This window comes from Equus quagga, chromosome 14, assembly GCF_021613505.1.
Source record: "Equus quagga isolate Etosha38 chromosome 14, UCLA_HA_Equagga_1.0, whole genome shotgun sequence".
In the NCBI taxonomy this organism is placed as follows: Eukaryota; Metazoa; Chordata; class Mammalia; order Perissodactyla; family Equidae; genus Equus; species Equus quagga.
Genome location: NC_060280.1, coordinates 66,460,904 through 66,486,567, shown reverse-complemented (window position 1 = coordinate 66,486,567; position 25,664 = coordinate 66,460,904). Strand labels below are relative to the sequence as shown.

The 25,664-nt window shown below is 39.9% G+C and overlaps 1 protein-coding gene across 4 annotated transcripts in view; it reads left to right on the top strand.

Moving 5' to 3' along the window:
* The window catches only part of DDX6 (DEAD-box helicase 6), a 36,015-nt gene extending 20,691 nt beyond the window's left edge, over positions 1 to 15,324 (top strand). For 3 of the 4 annotated variants that reach the window (XM_046685089.1, XM_046685088.1, XM_046685086.1), the window contains exons 10-14: positions 1,084 to 1,200; positions 5,250 to 5,313; positions 8,677 to 8,778; positions 9,549 to 9,731; positions 10,967 to 15,324. In XM_046685089.1, coding sequence (XP_046541045.1) covers positions 1,084 to 1,200; positions 5,250 to 5,313; positions 8,677 to 8,778; positions 9,549 to 9,724 — 459 coding nt within the window. In that variant the 3' untranslated portion in view covers positions 9,725 to 9,731; positions 10,967 to 15,324. Of the gene's footprint in view, positions 1 to 1,083; positions 1,201 to 5,249; positions 5,314 to 8,676; positions 8,779 to 9,548; positions 9,754 to 10,966 lie in introns of all 4 variants that reach the window. The other variant, XM_046685087.1, reaches the window with a different exon arrangement.
* Positions 15,325 to 25,664: the final 10,340 nt, after the last annotated feature.

Below are 25,664 nucleotides of genomic sequence, written 5' to 3'. Positions count from 1 at the left end.
GTCCATTACTTAACCCCAATGAAGCAGATAATTCTATCAGTTTTCCCACCATTTTTGATGTAAAAAAAAAAACTTCTTAGCTTTCCCTTTTTAAAAGGCAGTTTCAGTTGTTGATCTGAAGTTGATACTGTATGATTGACAAATCACATGCACTTTTGATTCTAAAATAATTTGACTTTAATTGTAGTCAGTCTTCATTATTCACAGTAATTACGGTCAATCGTCATTCTTTGCAAATTCACCTACTCACCACAATTTCTTTTTAGCCCCCAAATCAGTTCTTGCATGCTTTTGAAGTCCTTTGCAGATGTGTAGTATGGTGAAAAAATTTGAGTCGTCACGCATATTCCCAGCTGAGGATGAACAAGGCAACACTGCCGCCTTGTTTCAGTTCTCATCCTATAAACGAATATCCTTTTCCCAGTGTATTTAATGCCACATTTTTTGCATTTTTGTGCTTTTTTTTGTTGTTGATTTCACTATTTAAAATGCCTGTACATAGTGCTGAAATGCTATCCAGTGCTCCTAAGCACAGGAAGACTGATATGCCTTAGGAAGAAAGTATGTATTGGGCAAACTTTGTACAGGCCTGAGTTATAGTGCTGTTGGCCGTGAATAAATAAGGTGTCTTTAACCAGTAACACACATAAAACAAGGTTATCTGTTGATCCATTGATGGGAAACTTAGGACCACAGGATCATAGGAACCTAACCATGTATTTCCCCTAGGAGCAGTGCTTCTGTATTCACTAATTCAGTTTTTGGAGCAAGTTTATAGAAAACAACTACCACAAATAATGAGAACTGACTGTATTTTATTCCTGGGGGGGGGGGGTGTGTGTGTGTGTGTCCCTTATTAAATACATACTCTTCTACAGTAAAATGTATAAATTATTGTCTGTGACTATTAAGTAAATGAATAGTGTTTACAATTTTTACTGTTTTGCATCTCTCTTGTATCATGAGGTTCTGAGTCTTAGACCATGTTTTTAACATTTGTTTGCCAGTCCGTATTTTTAAGATTTCGCAAAGTAAATGAAGTTTTTGTTTTTCTCATGGTTTTTTTTTTTCTCCTGTGCTCAGCTTCAGATAAACCAGTCAATCATTTTCTGTAACTCCTCTCAGCGAGTTGAATTGCTAGCCAAGAAGATTTCTCAACTGGGTTATTCTTGCTTCTATATCCATGCTAAAATGAGGCAGGTGAGTGTAAAACTAGAACCTGCACAGATTTCTTTTACATCTTTTTCTAAATATTTCTTGGATTTTGTTTTGTTCTAATGCTCCTCCAAATGCCCTGAGTTTAAGAAGAAATTATTCCTTAGTAGGTGAAGGACCCTTCATTTTAACCTCTTGGGGCTAGTTTTCTAACTATAGAATGGTAATAATACAAATTCTTACCTCATGGGGTTGTTAGGAAGATTGAGATAATATATAATAAGTGCTTTGTAAACTGTCAAGCATGGTACACATGTGAGATTTTATTCCCTTCTCCAGGTAATCTCTAGATTTGCACTATTTAATACACTAACCACTAGGAACATGTGACAATTTAAATGAATTAAAATTAAATAAAATTTAAAATTTACTTCCTCAGTCTCACCACATTTCAAGTGCCACGTTACATGTGACTAACAGCTACAGTTTTGGAAAGTACAGATATAGAACATTTCCATCATTGCAGAAGGTTCTGTAGGACAACACTGCTCTAGATTTTTAATTCATGTACCTCTTCAGCCCATATATTTTTGCTCTACTGTTCGGCTTAAGAAAAGGGTGCAATCTTTAAGTTTCAGAACTTGGTGTTTTTGGGGTTTTTTTTTTCTTTTTGGAAGAAAATCTCTTCCCTTTTTTTCCCTAAAGATTGGCACCTGAGCTAACAACTGCTGCCAATCTTCTTTTTTTCTGCTTTTTCTCCTCAAATCCTCCTGTACATAGTTGTATATTTTTAGTTGTGGGTCCTTCTAATTGCGGCATGTGGGATGCCGCCTCAGCATGGCTTCATGAGTAGTGCCATGTCCGTGGCCAGGATCTGAACTGGTGAAACCCTGGGCTGCTGAAGTGGAGCACACAAACTTAACCACTCGGCCACGGGGCCAGCCCCCAGAACTTGATTTAACAGAAAATTCAAAACTATAACAAGACAGCATTTTTTTGTGTGAGCTAACTATAACATTGGGAAATTTCTTGAAAGGAAGTTTGTTTCTGTAGACCAGCAGATGAAGAACATATTATATTAACCAACTCACGTTTGTCTTTCAAAGCAGCTTAGTGTCATAGATGGGATACAGTTGCATACCTCGTTTTATTGCTCTTCACATTATTGTGCTTTGTAGATTGTGCATTTTTTACAAATTGAGGGTTTGTGGCAACCCTGTGTAGAGCAAGTCTATTGATGCCATTTTTCCAAAAGCATTTGCTCACTTTGTATCTCCGTGTCACATTTTGGTAATTCTCCCAGTGTTTCACACTTCTTCATTATATTTGCTATGGTGATCTATGACCAGTGGTCTTTGCTGTTACTATTACAATTGCTTAAGGGTGCCCTGGACTGTGCCCATGTAAGCCAGCAGACTTAATAAATGTGGTGTTGTGACTGCTCCACCTACCGGCCATTGCTCCGTCTCTCTCCCTCTCCGTGGTCCTTCCTGTTCCTTGAGACACAACAATATTGAAATTAGGCCAATTAATAACCCTACGTTGGCCTCTTTTAAGTCTTCAGGTGAAAGGAAGAGTTGCACGTCTTTCACTTTAAATCGAAAGCTAGAAATGATTAAGCTTAGGAAGGAAGGCATGTCGAAAGCCGAGATAGGAAAGGCTAGGCCTCTTGTGCCAAACAGTTGGACAAGTTGTGAATGCAAATGATAAGTTATTGAAAGAAATTAAAAGTGCTATTCCAGTGAATACATGAGTGATAAAGCAAAACAGCCTTAATCCTGATACAGAGAAAGTTTTAGTGGTCTGGGTCAGACCAGCCTCAACATTCACTTAAGCCAAATCTTAAGCCAGAGCAAGGCCCTAATTCTTCAATTCTGTGAAGGCTAAGTTGAGGAAGCTGTAGAAGAATTTGAAGCTAGCTGAGGTTGGTTCATGAGGTTTAAGGAAAGAAGCCATCTCCATAACATAAAAGTGCAAGATGAAGCAGCAAGTGCTGTCGTGGAAGCTGCAGCAAGTTATCCAGAAGATCCACCTAAGATGATTAATGAAGGTGGCGACACTAAATGACATATTTTCACTGTAGACGAAGGAGCCTTATATTGGTAGGAGATGCCATCTAGGAGTTTCATAGCTACAGAGAAGTCAATGCCTGCCTTCAAAGCTTCAGAGGATCACTCTTGTTAGAAGCTAATGCAGCTGGTGACTTTAAGTGGAAGCCAGTGCTTATTTACCATTCCAAAATTCCTAGGGCTCTTAAGAATTACGCTAAATCTACTCTGCCTGTGCTCTATAAATGGAACAACGAAGCCTGGATGACAGTACATCTGTTTACAACATGTTTTAATGAATATTTTAAGCCCACTGTTGAGACCTACTGCTCAGAAAAAAGATTCCTTTCAAAATATCACTGCTCATTGACAGTGTACCTGTTCACTCAAGAGCTCTGATGGAGATAGATGTACAATGAGATTAATGTTATTTTCCTGCCTGCTAACACAGCATCCATTCTGCAGCCCATGAACCAAAAAGTGTTTAGACTTTCAAGTCTTAAAAAATAGTTTTCCTAAAGCTATGGATAGTGCCCTAGATAGTGATTCCTCTGATGGATCTGGGCAAAATATATTGAACACCTTCTGGAAAGGATTCGCCATTGTAGATGTTATTAAGAATATTCGTGATTTATGGAAAGGGGTCAGAATACCTACATTAACAGAAGTTTGGAAGTAGTTGATTCCAGTCTTCATGGATGACTTTGAAGGGTTCAAAACTTCAGTGGCGAACATAACTGCAGATGTGGAAACAGTTGCAAGAGACCTAGAATTAGAAGTGGAGCCTAAAGATGTGACTGAATTGCTGCAACCTCCTGATAAAACTTTAATGGATGAGGAATTGCTTCTTGTGGAAGAGCAGAGAAAGTCATTTCTTGAGTTGGAAACTACTGGTGAAGATGCTGTGAAGATGTTGAAATGACACTGAAGGATTTAGAATATTACATAAACTTAGCTGATAAAGCGGAAGCAGAGTTAGAGAAGATTGACTCAATTTTGAAAAAAGTTCTGTGGGTAAAACACTGTATCAAACAGCATCACCTGCTACAGAGAAATCATTTGTGAAAGGAAGAGCCAATCAGTGCAGCACACTTCATTGTTGTCTTATTTTAAGAAATTGCCACAACTACCCCATCCTTCAGCAGTTAGCACACTGAGCAGTCAGCAGCCATCAGCATCATCAACAAGACCTTCCCCCAGCTGAAAGATTATGAGTTGCTGAAGGCTCAGCTGGTGGTTAGCATTTTTTAGCAATGAATTATTTTGTAATTAAGGTGTGTACATTGTTTTTTTTTAGACATAATGCTATTGCACACTTAATAGGCTACAGTGTAGTGTAAACATACTTTTTATATGCACTGGGAGACCAAAGAAGTCATGTGACTCACTTTATTGTGATACTTCCTCTGTTTGCACTGGTCTGAAACTGAACCTGCTATCTTCGATGTATGCCTGTACCATCACGTAGGAACTCAGTATTAGAAATTTCATAGGAAATGAATGTACTAAGCTAAAGAGAATATTTCAGAATGAAAAAACGTTACAGTGAAAAGAGAGACGAGTTTGCCAGATGCTAGATTGATCACTTTTACTCTAGTCATGGTGGATGTGTTTTCATTTTTGTTTTTTAATTGGAAAGCCGTTTTTTTAGTTATATAATAACTAAAAAGGTAAATAAATAGATGTTTTTGGTCAAGTGAAACTTTTGGCATCTTCTGTTTGAAACATTTTAAAAGTAGATATGCAGAAATGTGGTGAAAATTGTCACTTTAAATCCACTCCAACAAAAAAGGCAAAAGATAAATACCTTTAAGAATTAAGTGCTACATAGAGATATGCGTAGATGTGTATTAGTTGCTTATTAATTCCCATGGGAAACTATGGTTAATTTTTTTTACTTTTTAATTTATGCATATTGAATTGGCTCATCTCATTTGTGTGAACAAATTTGGGGTATAAAGAACTGTTCGGATAGGAGAGATTATGGAAAATTTGGGGCTGTATGAATAACTTTTAATCAAATCAAATGCATCACTTTGTTCCTAGGAACATCGAAATCGTGTGTTTCATGATTTCCGAAATGGCTTATGCCGCAATCTTGTTTGCACTGGTAAGTATTTTTTCTTTCCTTTACTCATTGTTTTTCTCCTCAGTTCTACTCTACTTTCTCTGTCCATATCATACAGCAGAGCCAGTGACATAGTCCAGCTACCTTACTACCACTTAGAATTTCGAAGTTGAGAATGAGATTAGTTAACTGCTAAAATTCGGTTCCATATCTGAATCTGCAGAAGACTTGTTCTCGTATTTATGCTTCATCTCTACCTTTTAAATCAGTTTTGGGATTTGTATGTTTTCTGAATAGTTTTAGCAGACGAGTGACTTATATATAGCATAGGAAAAATGAATTATGTTAAAAAACTGTTCTGGAAATTGTTTCTTGTGGCCTTTTAATTTTTTTGCCAGAAGCAGACTAGCTTGTATTTTGGTGTGTATTTCAGTACCTGAAGAAAAGCAAACTGGGGAGGCAGGTGGACAGTCCATTCAGAGCACATGGATTCAGTATCCTTCCATCTCTACACTGAGAATATAATCTTAGTAATTGTATGAGATTAATAACCTAAACTAGGGGCTCGCCCCATGGCCGAGTGGTTAAGTTCAGGCACTCTGCTTCGGCAGCCCAGGGTTTCGCCAGTTTGGATCTTGGATGCGGACATGGCAGTGCTCATCAGGCCATGTTGAGGCGGCATCCCACATGCTACAAGTAGAACCCACAACTAAAATATACAACTATGTACTGGAGGGATTTTGGGAGAAAGTGCAAAAAAAAAAATGTCTAAACTAGACTTCTGGGTAGAGAGAAGAACCTGGAAATTCTGTTTTTTTAAGTATTGAGGTACACACACACACACACATATAGTGATCATAAGTATGTTATTGGATAAATTTTTGCATGTGTATACACCCATATAACCACCCAGCTCAAGATTGAAAATAATTCAAAATTGTGTTTTTTAAAACACTGCTCTAGAAATAAACTCAGTTTTTTCTAGCAGAGTATTAAATTGGCTAATTGACAAGAATCAAAAAAAGGGGCTGTCAGATATTTTACGTGCTTCCAGTTTATCTTGTTTCTCTGCCTTAACATCTGAAAGGACAGTTAATACAGCTGTGAATTAATACATTTATGTTTACTTTATCTTGACCTTTATATTGAAGTACTCAAAATGTAAAATACCTGATTTAGTGGGGAGACTATTAGACTCCTGGAATTTTAAGATTAGAGTCCAAGTCCTACTCTTTTTTACCTCTAATCGTATGACCCTGGGCAAGTCATATTTTTCTTTTATGCTACTTTTTTAATCTGTAAAATGGGGATGCCTTAAACTGAATTCTGAACGACTATCTCTTGTAGTTTATTCGTTCAAAAAATACATTTGTATTCAACGAATATTTATTTACTCTTTGCCAGGTGCTATGAGACTATATTTACTCCCCAATTTTATGCTGTGTGTATTTTACCACAATTAAAAATTTTTAAAATATATACACACACTCCTTGCACTTGGGGACCCTATAAACCAGAAGGGCAAATAGTTCATCAGTGAAATGCTTAGAATTGTTAAGCAAATTCAGAATGTATAGGCAAACAGAAGGTGACATTTGCCATTAAGCATTTCCCTATTTGAGTATGAAAATTTTTTTTTCAAGAAAAAGTTCTTCCTACTTACAGTACTTACACATAGATATGAATTACTCTTGTAGTTAATTGGTTTTATTCTTAATCACTGCTTGCCTGATTGCCCTTAGATATGTTTTTGAAGTGCTTTCTCCTTTGATTTTTCAGAACAATATGTGTTTAATGACATATGTATAAAATGTGTAAATAACTTCTTGTAATATACCACTCCTTTCTTCAAGGAATTGTGGTTTAATCAGATGAAAAGATAACATTAAATCTAAGGCAGGACCTGTAAACTTTTTCTTTAAAGTGCCAGATAGTAAATATTTTGGACTGTGCACACCATATGGTCTCTGTTAGAAGTTACTCAGCTCAACCATTCCAGCTTGAAAGCATCCTTAGACAATACATAAACAAATGAGCATGGCCATGTGGCAGTAAAACTATTTACAGTAACAGGCATTCAGCAGGATCTACAAGGGAGTGAAGGTAATTTGCAAATGTGAGGTATATATAGTGAGTAATTTTAAATTTTTGTAGGAGAAGGAAGTAACTAGCTGAGGTGATCTGAGAAGAGATGGAATTTTAACTGGCTTTGTGAACTAGATAGGTTTTAGACTTGCAGAAGAAGGAATTTTAGGTTAGGGAACTGGTATAAAAAGTGATCCAAAGGGGTCAGCCCTGTGGCAAAGTGGTTGATGTTCATCCCACTCCAGTGGCCCAGGTTTGTGGGTTCGGATCCCAGGCACAGGCCTGCTCTGCTAGTCAGCTGTGTTGTGGCGGTAACCCACATATAAAGTGGAGGAAGATTGGCACAGATGTCAGCTCAGGGCTCATCTTTCTCAAGCAAAAGAAGGGGAAAATTGGCAACAGATATTAGCTCAGGGCTAATCTTCCTCAGCCAAAAAAATAAGAAAAGAAAAAGTGATCCAGAGACAGCTAAGAGGATATGTTTAAGGAAGGATCAGTGGATGAGTTTAGGGGAGAGGAAGGTTTGAGGAGATGTATTAGAGAAGTATGTTAGGACCAAAGTATAGAGTGGAGGACCTTGAATGTCAGTTTTACATTTTATCTGCAGGCAATTTAAAATAATGAGTTAGAAACTCAAAGCAGTATTTTAGAAATACTAGTCTGACCATGGCCATCATGGATTATTTTGGAGTATGGAGCTGATAGAAGCAGGGAAACCTAGTTATTAGCCTATTTTATTTGTTTCTGCTTGTAGTTTTCAGAACCTAAATTAGCATAGTAATTGTGGGACTCAGAGAAGAAGGAATGGCCTTGCGTATTAGCTTCTCTCAGACCTGTTGGAAATCATTTAGCGGAATGGGGTGAATGAATTTTAAACAAAGCATGAATTACTGCTAGTGGATTACCTCTTTTTGAAGTATTCTAGATTATAACAAACTTTTAAAAAATAATTTACTGTTTGAATCTTGGATTAAATACTAAAAAATAGACTAAAGAAAACTACTGGTTGCTTCTGAGACTCATTTATGAGTTTGTAAGAGACCAGCCATCCTGGTTCTTTTACTATATATGCACAATTACCTTAGTAGATCATTTTTTTAGAACTTTCTTAGAGGACTGGGAAAAGGTAACTTGTGAGCAGAAAGTGTTTATAATAATGTGTGTGCAAGGTAATGCCAATAATATGCAAATGTATTTGAATTACTGAATAAAGTGAATAAACTTAGATTACACTAAAAATATATGTTAAAGAGTATAGTGGCACCAAGAAGCATGTTTAAACTGAAAGATATAATGAAGATTTTTTTTCCCTCCCCCAAGATTTGTTTACCCGAGGTATTGATATACAAGCTGTGAATGTGGTAATAAACTTTGACTTCCCAAAGCTGGCAGAGACCTATCTCCATCGTATTGGAAGATCAGGTGAGGAAAAAGAAAGGAGATGTTCTTCATGGAAGTTTTCTGAGAAGTTTAATCACTAAATTTTGTTCCTTTGTGAAATAGAGTATGGTAGCAATGGGAACAGTGAATTAAATCTAATTTAGTTGTTTGATATTTAAGACTAATTTTCAATTCTTTGAGAACATTTATTAAGAAAAGTTAGGGCCGGCCCTGTAGCCAAGTAGTCAAGTTCTTGTGCCCTGCTTCAGCCCAGGGTTTCGCCAGTTTGGATCCTGGGTACGGACCTAGCACCGGTCAGCAAGCCTCGCTGAGGTGGTGCCTCGTGTAGCAGAATCAGCAGGACCTACAACTAGAATATACAACTATGTACTGGGGGACTTTGGGGAGAAGGAGGAGAAAGAAAAGAGATTGGCAACAGATGTTAGCTCAGGGCCAATCTAAAGAAAAAAAAAACAGTTAAAGTAACTTTACTATATGCTTGATTTGAGATAAAATTCACAAATGAGAACCTCATTTTTCTCATTAGGTGGTGCAGTCTGTAACTACCATTTAGTGTGTTTATTTTGGCAACTTTTGACACAAATGAGTATTCATTTTGTCATTGGAAAAAGTAAAATAGGGTACTATTTTGGGTTGTGAAACATGAAGGTGTAGAGTTATGTGTGTGTAGGGAGACCATATGGCACTGGACAAAAACGTTAATCCTGTATGATTTTGCCACTTACATGCTCACACATTCACATTGATTCTTATGTTTAACTCTTTAAAATTAATTAAATGTTTTTTGTTAGGTCGCTTTGGTCATCTTGGCTTAGCCATCAACTTGATCACATATGATGATCGCTTCAACCTGAAAAGTATTGAGGAGCAGCTGGGAACAGAAATTAAACCTATCCCAAGTAACATTGACAAGAGCCTGTATGTGGCAGAATACCACAGTGAGCCTGTAGAAGATGAGAAACCTTAACAAGCATGTGCGTACTGGACAGTAGCTGAGTGAGTGTAATGTTTAAAGAAAGGAAAGAAATTAAGATCCTCCTTCGTAGGGGAAGTTTGATGGCCCACCGTGTACAATCGTGTTTCTTAACAGGGATGCATTCTGAGAAATATGTCGTTGGGTGATTTCCTCGTTGTGGGAATATCGTAGAGTGTGCTTCCACAGACATAGGTGGCACAGTCTACTATGCACCTAGGCTGTATGATACTAATGTTATGGGACCACCGTCATATATGCGATCCATTGTTGACCAAACCATCATTATGCAGCCCTTGATTGTATGATAGAAACATAGGTAGAACACCTCTTAGCATAAACCATGGTAAATGGGAAGTATCTCTTGGGTGAAGTTGTGGTCTCATTGGAAAGTCCATGAATGCAGTCTTCCTAAGTAATGTGCTAGGTAAGCAGTGCTTAAGACAAATTCAGACTTCCAAAATACTGAAAGCAAAAAAGAATCTTCTTCAGCAATTCTGAATATGGAAATATTCTCTACTCCTGTATCACTCAGTCATCTCTGTTAGCATTCACTCTTAATTTCTAATGGGTACCTTAATAAGTCTGGTTTAATTACCTATAATAGCTTATAGCCAAATCTGTAATCAGGTTATGAGGATAGTTGTCTTTTTTAAATGCCCACTGTGGTTTCCTGACCACCCTCTCATTTCATCTTTTGGTGACTCTTAGGCTCTGGTAGAAATGCTCAAAACAAGGCTCAACATAAAGGAATGTAGGCTATTTTGGAGTTTTTTCTAAGGAAGATCTGATATAATTTGAGAGATGACGATTTCCAAATTAGCAATGAACATTTTACCTGTTTTTTTCTAATTTTTCAAATTACTCTTTTCACTTTTTTTTTTTTTTTTTTCCTAATTTAAATGTCAAAACACAAAACCCTGAGACAACCGTAAAACTAGCCAGTGTTTGGTAGTATGTTGGCAGGCTCTTGAGTTCATGTAAGGGGGAAAAAAATTTTTTTTCTTGGTTTAATTGTTATGGATGACTGCTGCCAGTTAGCGAAACTTCCAGGCTCTCTCTTTTCCTGGGATGCCTAACAGAAAGTCCTTAATCCTTAGTGGATTCTACCATAGGCAGAGACTCAGCAAAAGCTATTACAGAGAGCGTGTGGGATGGGGATTGTGAAAACCTATGTACACTAGTTCATATTGCTTTCAGAAATGTTAATTTTAGGTTTCTTCCTTCTTTCTTTAGGCTTTGACAAACTGCAGAAGGCTCGTTCGGTTCTGTAACACATCGTTTTGGGGGGATGCTCTTCTCTTTGTGGGTTTTTCATCTTCTTTTATTTTGGAACTATGAAGACTTAAAAGAGCTCAGACATTTTTTTCTTTTTTTAACTGGTGAAGAGAAAAAATCTGAAAAGAAGGAATTTACCTTTTTTGTTCCACTTGTTTGCACTGTGTGCTGACTGAACATTAGTTGCACTAACTGCTGGTTTTTAAAAAATGTTATCTGGGGAAAGGGGACAAGGAAGGAAGAGAAAGAGAAGGGGAGAAACCCTAAAAAGAGAAGAATCCTGATGAACACAAGCTTGTCTACGATTTCAGAATTCTCCAACAGCTGACTCTTGAGTGCATTTCAACTTCTCCCTGATTATTCATCCGTTTTTTAAGCCTGAAGAGCTTATTACTTATTTGTGCGAAGTGCCTTATGCTATGAGACCATTCAGAATATCATCTTTTTAGACACAGCCCATGGAATCAACCATAGTAATTCTTTGTTTCCCTTTTTTTTCTTTTTCCTTCTTTTTAAAATTTTTGTCTTCTCATTTCAGTTTCAAGTTGAAGTCTCTCTCTTCCCTTTCTACTCGATACTCAAGCCCAGGGCTGGAAGATGAACCATATTAGTGATGTTCAACACCGTTTTCTTTTTCTTTATGTGGAGGAGTTGATATGCCACTGCAGTTCATCCGCACTGTAAATACATGTATTTAAAAAAAAGAATCCGAAGTAAAAATTTCTTCTGGGCTGAGTAGGTAAAACATCATCGCTCCCAAAGGAAAGAGCAGTCTCTCATTGCAGGAGCCATATGACAAGCCTTTGTGCTCTATAGCAGAACACTAAAGACTGGTTTACATACGTCTCCATTAGCAGTTATGGCACTTGATGTGTAGACATGTCAGAGCCTTGACCCTCTTTCCTCTGTGGCAAAGCGTGTCCCATAGAAAATTGGGTGTGTATACTTGTATAAACTTTGTAAATAAGTTTTTTTCTGGGTTCATATATATATATATATACATATATATATATTTTTTTTTTGGATGAAGGTTGCTGGGATTAAGGGGATTAGAGTGATTATGGGAGAAGCTAAAGATGAGAGGGGCTCAGTTTTCCGCAACACTAAATTCTAAAAAGTACTTTGGCCTCTTACTGTAGAGAGCAGACCTCTATGGGGACCCTAAGTTGGAAAAGGGACCCAGAAGTCTGGGATTCACTGTTTGCTGCCACAGTGTCTCATCTGGTACCTTTGGAGGCAACCTGCCAGAGAGCAAGGAAACTTCAAAAAGCTGTAATTCAAGATGTTTTTGAGATGCGCTCTCTGATTTTGCTTCTTCCCCCTTTTTAAAAGTTTGAGGAACTTTTCAAGCTCAACAGAAGGGGGCAAAGATTAATCTGCCTTGCAGTGTGGGAATTCGAGTGAGTGGCAGCATTGAGCAGTGTATGTACAAAGCATGAATTTGCATTTCAGAATATTAGCCAGTACCAGCTTTGGTAACATTAGCAGTTCCGGGGCTTACTCTCTGTTGATCACCTCCTGTACTGTGTAAGTGTATTGCCCTCTGCCCACCTTGATACATAAACTTGCAGGAATGGGCAACCCCTGAGAGCTGTTAACTTTCATGCTACAGAAAGCTGCTTGCCATCCTCTTGCTTTGTGACAAGAATTATCTGTCATTTTGCATTGTAAATTGCTGGCAAATGCTTTACAGTCAATAGTGTTGCTTTAAATTGTGCCCCTCCCAACATGCTTGATGTTTGGCCTGATCTCCAGGCAAAAGGAGTGAGATGAATCAAAACCAGTGAACTTTTTTTTTTAAATATTTTTAATTCCCTTTAACCCAGTGTACTAGGTCAATCAGGAGGCATCTAAGGTAAAAAAAAAAAAATAAGCCAAAAAAATTTTAAGAAATTTGGTTTCCATATTCCATTGTTTTTCAAAACCCTAAAATATTACAAGATAAGTCCTGCATATGCTTTCATGCTGAACTCATCTGGATAAAGAAATCACTTATTCAAAGTCATTTTTTGACTCTGCCTAGTTCTAAGCAGAACTGTTTGGGACTCACCCAGAATTCCTTGAGCGTCAAAATCCTGCAGATGCCTCCTGATCAGACATAGCCCTAACTCCTTAAAAACTGTAGCAAGAGCTGCACAGTACTAACCCAAGAAAGAAAAAGCTCATTTATTTGGTATCCAGGCCACATGTGTTCTATCCAGCCAATGTTGGTTACTAAATACAAGCCCTAATTAAGGAAATAACTTCCAGGGAGGGGTGGGGGGAGGGAATTTAAAAGGTATCAACTTTTGACCAAAAAATATTGCCCTTGTACTGATGCAGCTCTCTCTTTCTCCCCCACCTCTGGCGAGATAAGAGGGATCATTCATTATAGAAAAAAAGCAAAAAGCTTGGAAATGCAATTTTATATCTCGCTAGAGGGTGTGTGGGCAACTAAACAAACAGCGCAGTCTCCTTTGCCATCCTCAGACTGCGCTCTGCCTGGTGCCACGTGCCTGTGAGTCCCTCTTAAAGCACAGACTTTAAATTGAAAGTATTACTGAAGTACAGCCTCTGATGAGGAGTGGCACTTAAGCTATCTGGGACACCACTGCTGGACACAGTCTTGTCGAGGCAGCTGTCCAGTTTTGGTGCTTGGCTCCTGAATAGGAATAATTAAATGGAAAGATGCTCTAAGGGCTAGGTGAAAGCCTAGTCTCGTCTTTTTTTTTTTTTTTTTTTAAATCCCTCTCAGAATAAGGAGTGTTGTTACTATTGGGAATTGTGTTTGTGTTCATTCTGGTATTGGGTGTTTATTTTAGGTAATGGTAATATTTCTCCAGTGGTTCATTTGGATGAAAACTGTCCCCTGTTTTTAGTATTTAAATTATGTCCAACTCATGGTTTAGCCTCTGGTCGTAGAGTTGTGTAATGGCTTATGGACTGTTACACACCTTGCTGCCTCTGGGCCTATGTTTTGTCTTTCTCTTCCCATGCCTTCCGATGGAGAAACTTTCTTGCCTTTCCCTTAGGAATGAAATTTATTCTAAAAAGATCTTCCATGGGAAGAAGTAAGGAAGAGGAAACCTAAGTTTGTCTCTAAATTATTTTCAGATTGGTCCCAGCATCATAATATGGGTTGGCCCCAAAGGCTGGGGGGAGGGGGGAGGCAATTGGTTATCAATATTTGTTTTCAGAATGAGATGGGAGCATCTTTCCTTTGCCATGTGCTTTGTGTTTGATACCATCATGCTTGGGTTAGAACCAGACAACTCAGCACAAAGCTTTGAGTGTAAATTGTTCGAATCAAAACATCTCATTCTGATCACTTGGTTTAGTTGTTTTTCTTTTTCTTTTTTTTTTAATTAGGGGTGGGAGGGGAGGTTACTGTGCCCCAAAAGGGAGGGTGTCTGCACTAAGGATTTAGAAACACTTTGGAAGCTCATAACCTCTTCAGAAACTGCCTTTAGCCACACTCCTGACCTTAAGATGAGTAACAAAAAGGTGAAATAAGTTCTTGGGAATTAAGCCATGTTGTTTTAATTTGCCACTTTTTTTCAGCATTCTGTGTATCTTAAAAATTGTTGTGGAATCATTTTCTGGCAAAAATCCCTTTGTCAAGCAAAATTATTGGCCTCGCGGGAGCTGAAGTTGGTGATTAAGTGGACTTTGGTGAGCTTGTAGTTCTACTTTATATCCCTAAAGACAGTTTTTTTAAAGCTCCCAAAGAAAATCCACTCTCCCTTCTGATCTAAACACTCATCTTTGGGATAAAGAGTTAAGTGTCCAAAGGTTATAGCAGTTCATGAGGTCAGAGGGAGCTAGCCTGGCACCTGGACTCTGCCCCTCCATGGCTGACAGATTCCAACAGAAGTGTATTTAAATTCTCCAGTAGACAATACTGGGCAGGGCAAGGGAGGGGGTAGGGTTGGGTTACTAAGATACAGGCTACTGTATTTCATCCAGTGGTTTTGGGGGAGGGATGCCTGGAGAAAACAAAGTCACTGTTCCCTTTTTTGAAACTAAAACTTGAAAAAAATTATTTTTTGTTCAGTAAAAATGGGATAGAATTTCAATGTCCCTAGCCACAAGGGACCAGTTCCACTGAGAAGTGAACAGTGAGGACTCAAAATTTTGAAAACATTTGGGAAAAGGGAAAATTGGCTTTCTGTTAATTGGCAGATGTTCCAGTGGGGCTCTGTTTTTGTTGGGATGTGTTATGCTGTATGTACACATATGGACCAGAGTCTCTGCTGAGTTTATAAGGTTCAGAAAAGATGGTTGATAAAATCTTGATTTTTGTTCATTTCTCTCAATAAAAGCCCACTGGAACTCCAGTTGTGTGTGTGGTGTGTCCTTAGCAGCAAGCTAATGCTGTTTAGGAATCTTTGCATTTGAGAGCATTTTGTTCAAGAAATTCACATTATGGTGAAGCGGTAAGACATTCTCAACATTATTGTGAGCCCAGTTGAATAAAATCAGAGCACCTTCATCCAGCCTAGACATTGTCCCACCATCCACATTTCACTGTGTCAGTTTTCTTAGCTTAAACAAGAGACCTGAGATAATTGTTTGGGAAGAAGAGAGATGGTCACAGTATGTCCGGGGGGATTGTTAATAGCCATCACCTCCGAGAATTGTAATGTTTTCAGAAAGCTGAATGTGCCCACAAAGATTGCTTAGGAATAAATCTAACATTGAATGGAATTTATATGCTCATAGCTACAAAACACTGATCAAGGAGATCAAAAGACCTAAATGGAGGAATTGAGACACTTAAGAAAGCTGAACACACCACCCCCACCTCTATCCCAAAAGAAGTACTTCGGCATAACTAACGATATATGCTGAAAGCTGCAAAAGATGCTGATGAAATCAGGCCTAAAGAAATAGAGGAGACTGAATACAGTCGTGTCGCTTGACGACGGGGATGTGTTATGAGAAATGGGTCATTAAGCGATTTTGTCGTCATGCAGACGGCATGTTCTTAACACAAACCTAGATGGTATAGTCTACTATATACCTATATGCTGCTAGTCTTATGGAACCACTGTTGTATATATACGAGGTCTGTCGACCAAGACGTTATGTGGTGAATGTATTGTTAAGATGTCAGTTCCCTAATTTGATAACATAGGTTCAGTGCATTTCCAGTCAGTCCCAGCAGGCTTTTTGGGTAGATATCCAAAAGCCGATTCTAAGATTTAAATAGGCAAACTATGCCGTTAGCAGTTTTGGAAAAGAACGAAATTAGAGGACCCTTCCTGATTTCAAGACTCATATAAAGCTGCAGTAGTCAAGAAAGTTGTGGTAAGTTCAGTTTTTTTACTGCAATACACTGCTTATGAAGAATTGTACGGGGACATGCCATCAACCTTTCCATCCAAGGAGCAAAGAATGGATGTGTACAGCCTGGCCTAAGGTCAGTTTTCCTTGTAGATGCTAAGTGGGAGGGTGTCAGCTCCTAGATTGTCAGTTGTATGTCCGTTATCCTATTAATCTGTTTACAGAATACAGTGTCCTGGGGGTATCTCTGCCTCTGGATCTGTTTCCTCCTCAGTCACTGTCTCCAGGGGTTGACGTGTGAACCACGTAAACACTTCCTCTGCGCTCTGGCTTCCATTTGGCTTTGCTCACCAGGGATTCCCCCTCAGGAAATCAGGAGAGAAGAGAGTGAGGTCAGGGTTTGTATTCCTCTAATTCCCTCCCTGCAAGATTGCCTCTAGCTGTTTTGTTCCTCAACTGAAGTTTTCTGCTGCTGAGTCTGTGTGACTCGCTCCCCCCATTTTCTGGTTACTATCCGCTCCGCTTTGTAGGTTTTCCCACGCCCATACTTTTGTACATAGGTCTTATGTAGATAAAGTCTCCTCAAATTTCTCTATTGACAAGTGTATGTTCTGGTTCTTGTTGGGACCCAGACAGAGTAATTGGTACCAGAAGTGGCTCCAGGAAACAGGTTCTTAAAATGAGATTCGGGGATTGGGTTAGTTATATTTGATGAGGTCAGTGATAACCTCCTAAGGCATGGGATGGGATGTGAGTAATGACGGCCTACAGTGGCATCACAATTCACATTTTCACTGCTGGTAGCATGGGATGAAGTGCAGGTAAAGAACAAGGCATAGAGAATCAAAGGGCTGTGACAATTTTAGAGCAACGATAGACCTTGGAGTACATAGGTAAAAAGTAAAATTATGAATATGCGATTAACATACAAAGAGAACGAGAAGGGCTTCTTGGGAGTTTTGAAGAGGGGCCCTCATCTGTAGATACCTTTGTCCTTAGCTAATTGATTACAGTGTCCCTAGGACTGAAGCAGATTGCAGCCTTCTTAAGTTTTACTTCATTTATACACACAGAAATGCTCTAGGTCTGATGAACAGAATTCTGACTTGAGCCAGTCTGTTGAATGTCTCTGAAGTTTCTAGGCTTGAGCCAGTTCACTGATAACAGAGCCTCTTGAGGAAAAGGGAAGCTGAGTCTCCCTTTTAGTCTTCCTCAAAAGGGTTTGTGACAGTTTACTAGCATGACTATGTTGGGAAAGAAGAAATAACTAGACTTTTGGAGACTTCTGGAAACCCAAAATGCTACAGGTCGGAGTAAAGGCTTCTGGAAGTCAAGTGATCCATGGAGTTTTGGCTTAAGTCCATCTCACAGTTGATCTGGTGGGTTGCTGAATCCTGGTCTAGACTGCATAGTGAGAATTGATAGCCTCAGAAACTGGCAGAATCCCCAAATTAGTTCCCTGACCCATGGAGTAGGGAATATTATAGAAGAAAAGGCTAAGTGGAAGCCACTAGAACTGCCTCTGACTATCAAAATAGTAAACCAACAACAATACCACATTCCCAAAGAGACTGCAGAGATTAGTGCCACCAACAAAGACTTGAAAGATGCAAGATTGGTGGTTCCTACCATATCTCCATTCAACACACACAGTTGGTTTGTGCAGAAGACAAATGGATTACGGAAATGACAGCGGATTATTATAAACGTGATCAGGTGATGACGCCAGTGGCAACTGTGGTTCCAGAGGGATGTGTGTGTGTGTGTGTGTGTTTGGTTTTGCTGGAGAAAATCAACACATTACCTGCCACCTGATACTTTGCTATTGATGTAGTGAATGCTTTTTTCTCTAGACCTGATAGTAGAGACTGTCCAAAACAGCTTGCTTTCAAGTTGGCGTGCTCCACTTCGGCAGCCCAGGGTTCGGATCCTGGGCGCGGACATGGCGCCACTCATTAAGGCCATGTTGAGGTGGTGTCTCGCATGTCACAACTAGAAGGACCCACAACTACAATATACAACTATGTACGGGTGTGAGGGTTGGGGAGGAAGAAAAGAAGATTGGCAACAGTTGTTAGCTCAGGTGCCAATCTAAAAAAAAAGAAAGAAATTTCCATCCTCTTTTGGGGAAAGGGTTTGCATGTTTTTGATTTTTTGATGGACAGTGGAGTATGTTCATCAGAAGCATGATTTTGCTATTTTCTTTATTTGGATGTTACATACGGTTAAAAGAGATATGACTGGATGTCAGATTAACACGGGATGGAATGTTGTGGCTTTGTATTGTCCATTTAGCTAGAATCTCCTGTCTGGTGAAGTTCTACTTTATTGGATTTTTAGTGTATTAACTTGGCTAAGCTAAAACTAGATTTCCCAGAATGCCCTTCCCTGTTCAGCTGGGGATCAGAGTTGGCCAAAAGAAAATTTGCACAAGGTTTGGGAGGTGGAACTGAAGCAGCAGGTATTACCATCTGAAGGTCATTATGGTCAGAGGTGATGAGACAGAGAGAGAAGTGTCAGAAGGTTCCACTTTCCTCTTGCTCTTTTTCCCTGCTGCACATCCTCGTTCTTGCTCCACGTCCATGCTTATTGCCAGCTCTGCTGACCAACAGCAACCCCAGACCTATTGCCAAACCACTTGGCTGTCAATTCACAGAGCATAGCTCTGAGGAGACGACAGCCTTCCATGGTCTTCTACCCTAGTTCCCAGCAACTGATGTGCCTTACTTCCAGATTTCCCTGAAAGCACTAACTTGTTCAACCAACCTAGTGTTTAAGATGGCCGATTAGTCATTTTTCCCCTGGTTTTCCAAGACCTCCATTTGGATCAATACTTCCCCAGCCTCTCCTCCAATTATATAAAGCAGTGGTTCTCAAACTTCAGCATGCATCTGAATCACTGGAGGGCTTATCAAAACCAGTTTGCTGAGTCTCAACCCCAAAGCTGCTGATTTAGTATGCCTGGGGTGGGGCCTAGATATTTGCATTTCTAACAAACATCCAGGTAATGCTGATGCTTGCTGCTGCTGGTCCAAGGACCATACTTTGAGAATCACTGGAGTAAAGTCTAATTCCTGTAATAAATTTCTTTTTCTATAATATTCATTGTAGTTCTGCTTCCTTGATTTAACTCTGGCCAATATAGGACCCTAGAGCACATAGAAGAAGAAAAGAAGTTAAAAACTATAAACATGCAATTAGGAACACACCAGTGAAGGGTGGGGGAGGAGGACTCCTCCTTTCCACTTTCTGCCAAAAGGGAGTAATGGTGACCAGATGTACTCTGTTTCCTGAAACAACTGACAATGAACAACGTATGAAACAAGAGTTGTCAAGACACTGGACACCAGGCAATGAAAGGCAGTGAAACTTGAATATAAGAAAGACAAGATGAGCCCTATTATTGTGATCACCCAGCTTACTATCTTGAGAGAGTTTCCCAGCTATGATGCAGGGAAAGGAACCCAGCTGGAGACCAGAAAACTACCTGAGTTGAGGAAATAGAATCGAGACTCTGAGAAGACCAAGCAGCTAGAGATGGCAGGACAGCATGCCAGAGAGGAGAGAGTTACACAGAAAAAGAACCCCAGTGATGCACAGAGGGTCTCCCTTGAGAGTTTGGCTGAGTATTGATCATCCAAAGCATGTGCAGAAACTACTTGAGGCCAGAGAAAGAACCACCCAAAAGGAGTAGGGGGAACAGTGCTCAGTGCTCACATGGGGTTGAGAATAGAGCCTGTTCCCACCAGGCAGACTGGGAGACCTCACGATTCATGGGGCATTGGGTAGATTACTCAGATATGTCTTGCCTCAGTAATGGGGAATAATTAGCTTTAGAATGGGTGCTGATATGGTCACACCTAACAAATCGTAAAAAGCAAGACCTGAGAGGATCGAACTCTTTCCAAGTAACTTAATTGCATCCCAGAACAAAGTTCAAGAATCTTTATAGGAATATAAAAAATCCAGCATCCAATAAAGTAAAATTCATAATGTCTGCTGAGGCGACATCCCACGTGCCACAACTGGAAGGACCCACAACTAAAATTATGCAACTATGTACTGGGGGGCTTTGGGGAGAAAAAGGAAAAATAAAATCTTTAAAAAAAAAACAAAAAATAAGTAGGCATGCAAAGAAGCAGGAAAACGTGACTCATAATAAGGAGAATAATTGATCAGTCAGACTGACCCAGATATTAGAATTAGCAGACAAGGACGTTAAAACAATTATAACTGTGTTCCAGGTAGTCCAAAACTTAAGTAAAGAGATAGAAGATGTAAAAAAAAACCTCTCAAATTAAACTTCTGGAGATGAAAACTACAATGTCTGAGATGAAAAATATACTGGAGGGGATGAAGGCAGATTAGACATTGCAGAAGAAAAGATCAGTAAACTTGAAAACAGAGCAATAGAAATTATCCAAAATGAAAAAAAAAATGTTTTAATCAACAGAGCTATAGGATTTACAATTTCAGGTGGCCTAATATCTGTGTAATCCATGTTCCCAAAGGAGGTGAGGAGAAAGGGAAGGAAAACATTTTTGAAGAAATAATGCTCCCCCCCCATTTTTAATTTGATTAAAACTATAAACCCACAGATGCAGGAAACTCAATAGACCCAAGCACAAGAAATATGAGGACAACCACAAGGTATATCATAATCAAATTGCTCAAAACTAATGATAAAGAGAAAATCTTAAAAGCAGCCAGAAAAAAAAGACCCATTATGTGCAGAGGAACAAAGGTAAAAAAAAAAAAAAAAAAATTTCTCATCAGAAAGAATTCAAGAGAGAAGACAGTAGAGCAACGTCTTTAAAGTACTAAAAGAAAAAAACTGTTAAGAATTCTATACCCATTAAAATACATTTCAAAAATAAAGGCTAAATAAATAAATTTTCAGAAAAACAAAAGCTGAAAGAATTCATCACCATCTGTCCCATGAAACGTTAAAGGAAAAGCCCGAAGGAAATGATACCATGTGGAAATATGGATCTACACAACAGAAATAAAAAGCACTGAGAAGGGTGATCACATGGATAAACATACATTTTTATTATTATTTTAATACTTTTAAAAGGTACATTGTTTAAACAAAAATAATAAAGATATAGTGTTGGATTTATAACATATGTACAAGGAAAATATATGCCAATGATATCAGAAAGTGAAGAAATGGAAGCGTACTGTGGTAAGGTTCTTGCTCCATACTTCCACGGGTATAATATCACTTGAAAGTAGACTGTGAAGAGTTAGTGATGCATGCTGTAAACACTAAAGGAACCACTAAAAAAGCCAAACAAAGAGTTATAGATAATAAGCCAAAAAAAGGAAATAAAATAGAATTATGAAAAAGAGTTCATCCAAAAGAAGGCTGAAAATAAGGAAAAGATGTACCAAAGAACAGATGAGACAGTAGAAAATACATAGCAAGATGACAGACATAAACCTAACCTTGTCGATAATCACATTAACCTACTACATCCATTAGAATGACTGATGTTAAAAAGACAGACGATGTTGGCAAGGACGTGGAGGAACTGGAACTGTCCTATACTGCTTATGAGAATGTGAAGTTGTATAACCAGTTTGGAAAACAGGCTGGCAGTATCTTAAAAAGTTAAACATACACCTACCATATGAACTAGCCATTCTGCTCTTACATATTTACCCAAGAAAAACAAGTGTATGGCCTTGTAAAGTCTTATATATGAATGTTCACAGCAATTTTATTTGTAATAGCCAAAAAGTGGAGACAACCCAAATAGCCATCAACAGGTAAAGAGATGAGCACGTTGTGGTGTACCCGTGCAGTGGAATACTGCGTAGCAATAAAAAAAAATGAACTATTGATATACAAAACCACGTGAATGAATCTCAGAATAGGTGTGAGGAGCTGTGAGAGCTGGGAGGGAGGTGGGAAGGAGGGCAGGATCATAAAGATACATAAGGAAACTTCTGGGCGTGATAGATATGCTCATTATCTTGATCGTAATGATGGTTTTACAGGTATATGCATATGTTAAGACATTAAATTGCACACTTTAAATATGTACAGTTTATTGTAGGTCAATTATACCTCAGTAAAGCTGTTTGAAAAAATAGAGCATGCAAGGAGTCCCCGAAGGCCTTAAGGGCAGATTTGAAGGAGTCATATGTAGTCACAGGACACACACAGCTGCGGACCCAGCCCTGGGGCTGATTGCAAGGTCTACACAGTTGCAGCAAGGATTCAAACTCGAGCCCTGGCCAGTCTCTGACGTTGCAGAAGGCCACTGGGGGGGCAGGAGCAGCCCTCTGAGATGTAGGAAGGCGCATTTGACGTACATGAACCAGGCCGAAAACCTCGTAACCTTCCCCACTCTTGAAGTGTGGGCTGCACGTAGTGACTTCCTTCCAAAGAAGACAGTATGGAAAGAGGGGAGGAAAAGAGTAACTTTATAATGGAAGACGACAAACGTGACATCAGCCAGGTGAACAAGGTCAAGATCAACAGCGAAGTCATGTTGATAGTATCCAGCCTTGATATGATGTGATGAGAAGGGCGCTTCACCTCTTGTGGCCTTCCTCCCCAAACCACGACCCCCAGATAACCATGAGAAGAAAATCAGACTCTCCAAATTAAGGGGCATTCTACAAAATACCTGGCCAGTCCTCCTCAAAAACTGTCAAAGTCATAAAAAACAAAGAAAGTCTGAGAAACTGTCACAGCCAAGAGGAGGCTAAGGAGACAGGGTGACAATGTCAAGATATCCTGGATGGGCTCCTGCAACAAAAAAGACATAAGTGAAAAACAGGAAATCTGAGTAATGTATGGACTTTAGTTACTAAAAATGTATCAACATTGGTCCATTAATTGTGACAAATGTGGAGTACAAATGTAAGATGTTAATAATAGGGGAAACCGGTAAAGGGAAATTCTCTGTACTATCTTTGCAACTTTTCTGTAAACCTAAAACTGTTCTAAAATTAGAAGTTTATTTTTAAAAATTGAAAAAAGCTCATAAATGCCTCTCTCTTGGAATTAGGTTGGGGTGGGGACACTTTCAGATCTAATGTCATAGGGCCAACAATATCTCTTAATGTCTGCAATAAATACATAAACCAAGGTCTGAACCTCCAAATTCCCCTAAATGCACCACGCCACTTTTCCAACCCCCTTCCATCCCGCCAGCCAAGGAGTGAACTTTTCTCTACGTGAAATCTTTTAAGTGGCTGTAGCTGATGCGACTGTCCCCAAGCTCCCCTTCTCATCCCACCAGGCCCGTGATGAGAGACACAACGCTCTCAGAGAAGCACAAGCTCTGCTTCTACACCGAAGAGTTGCAAGATCTTGCTCATCTGTATTAGCAAGAACTGAGGGGACGCACGTAGGAGCGAATTCTCAGCTTGTTAGACTAAAGCAGGTGGAAGGTAACAGTTGATCAAGCCGAATTAGGTGATGGGTGCAGACAGTTACCAATGTTTTGGCTGAGGCAGCCTCGAGTAGCATTTGCAATTTGACAAATTAAAGCCTGGACTGTTGGTGGCCTACAGCAGTGGTTCCGAAGAACTTTGAAGTGTGGCACCTGGACTAGCAGCATCGGTAGCATCCCGGAAGTTGTGAGAAATGCAGAGTCTCAGACTCCTACCCAGACCTCCTGAGTCAGTATTTGGGAAGAGACCCAGCAGTTTGTGTTACAGGCCCTTCAGGTGATTGTGATGCACACTTTCTTCAGGAAAGGAATCCTAAGGCTCCAGGTAATGAGTGCATTGGAATGGATCTATTCCACGCAGACTGCTCAGCCTCCCCCACCTGTACTCTCTGTGAGGACTAAAAGACGTGCCCTTCGCCGAGGCATTGAGAAAGGAATTGGTGGGGTGAGGACCAGCGTCCTCAAAGAGCACTGTGATAGCCATTGGAGGTGACAGTGGGGATGGTGAAACTGGGTTCCCTAATTTCATTGGGAGTAAAGGAGACTCTGAGAGGTAAAGACCAGGTACTTAACCATCAGAAACAAGGTAAGCAAGGCTGCCACAGTGTGCCATGGAGCCTAAATGGTCCTCGAGTGTTTTGAACCACGTGGATCTGTGGCCATGGCTAGATGAACACAGGGTCTCTACTAAGATACTGTGACCTTCTAAAGTGCTGCCTAAATACACCTATGGCCTCATGGGGAGTCGCTCATGACGAAGCACTGGAGGAGGACCGCATCGTGAAGGCCAGTCCCAACAGGCCTGGAATTGGCCTGAGCTGATCAGCTGAAGTATTTGTATGGCACCGACACTCGGTCAAGGCATAAAACGTAATGATTAACAGTGTTGCTTTATAACCATGGCTCCGATGACTTTCAGGGAGGTTGGTACTGGATGTCAATATTGTTTATTGATTACAGTGAGATTAACGGTTTGTGCCTGGTCTCGTTAAGACCCCTAGAGGACTCTGGCTTGATGGAATGGTGGAATCATCCGCTGAGAAACAACACCTAGCGAGGTTTGAGTGCTGTCCTACAAGATACAGTATATGCTGTAAACTAGTGGCCATATAGTGCCATCTTCCTCACAGGCAGAATGCGAGGGTCCAAGAAACAAGGGGTAGAGAGGAGAATGGCCTCTTTTGCTATTATTCCTAATAACCCACTAGAAAAATGTTTGCTTCCTATCTCCCCACAACCTGGAAATTGGTGAGGTGGACGTCTTGGTACCCAGAGAAGAAAAGCTGTTACCAGGGAACACAGTTGTGTTTCTGATGATTTGGGAGCTAAAATCACCCTAGTTCATTCGGGGCTCCACACGCCACTGAACCAACTGGCAAAGAAAGGGGTCACAGTACTGGGTGGGGTGATTGACCTTGGCTGCCAGGGTGAAACAGGGTGGCTGCTAATGAACTGAAATGACGGGCATCCCTGGGGTGCCCCTTAGTCCGATAGTCCTAGTCAATGGAAAACTGTGGCAACCCAAAAACTAAGGCCACCAAGGATTCAGATTCTGCAAGAATGAAGATTCGGGTCACCCCACCAGGTAAAGAACCCTGTCCGGGAAGGTGCCGGCGAAAGTTAAGGAGAACAGAGAATGGAAGGTGTAAGGGGGCAGCTAGGGTTACCGTGGCCTTGGGGGTCAGTAAAGGAGGTGGGGACTGTAGCAGCTACATTTCACGAACCGTAGTTCTTTCTTTTTGTCCCTTTTTTACCCATTACCTTATCTGAAGAACAGCAGTGATTTCAGGTGGGAGTACGACAAGTTGACATCCCACAGTAATATGATAGCTGGTGGACTTTATGGGTCCCCAGCGTTGAGGAGGCAAGATTTCCACCTGGACAAAGGTCTAGAGTGGATGCTGAGGGGCCAAAGGGGGCACTATGCCATTTACCCTTTGTTTGCCCCTTTAGATCCTCATTGCCTTCTCCACTCTGCC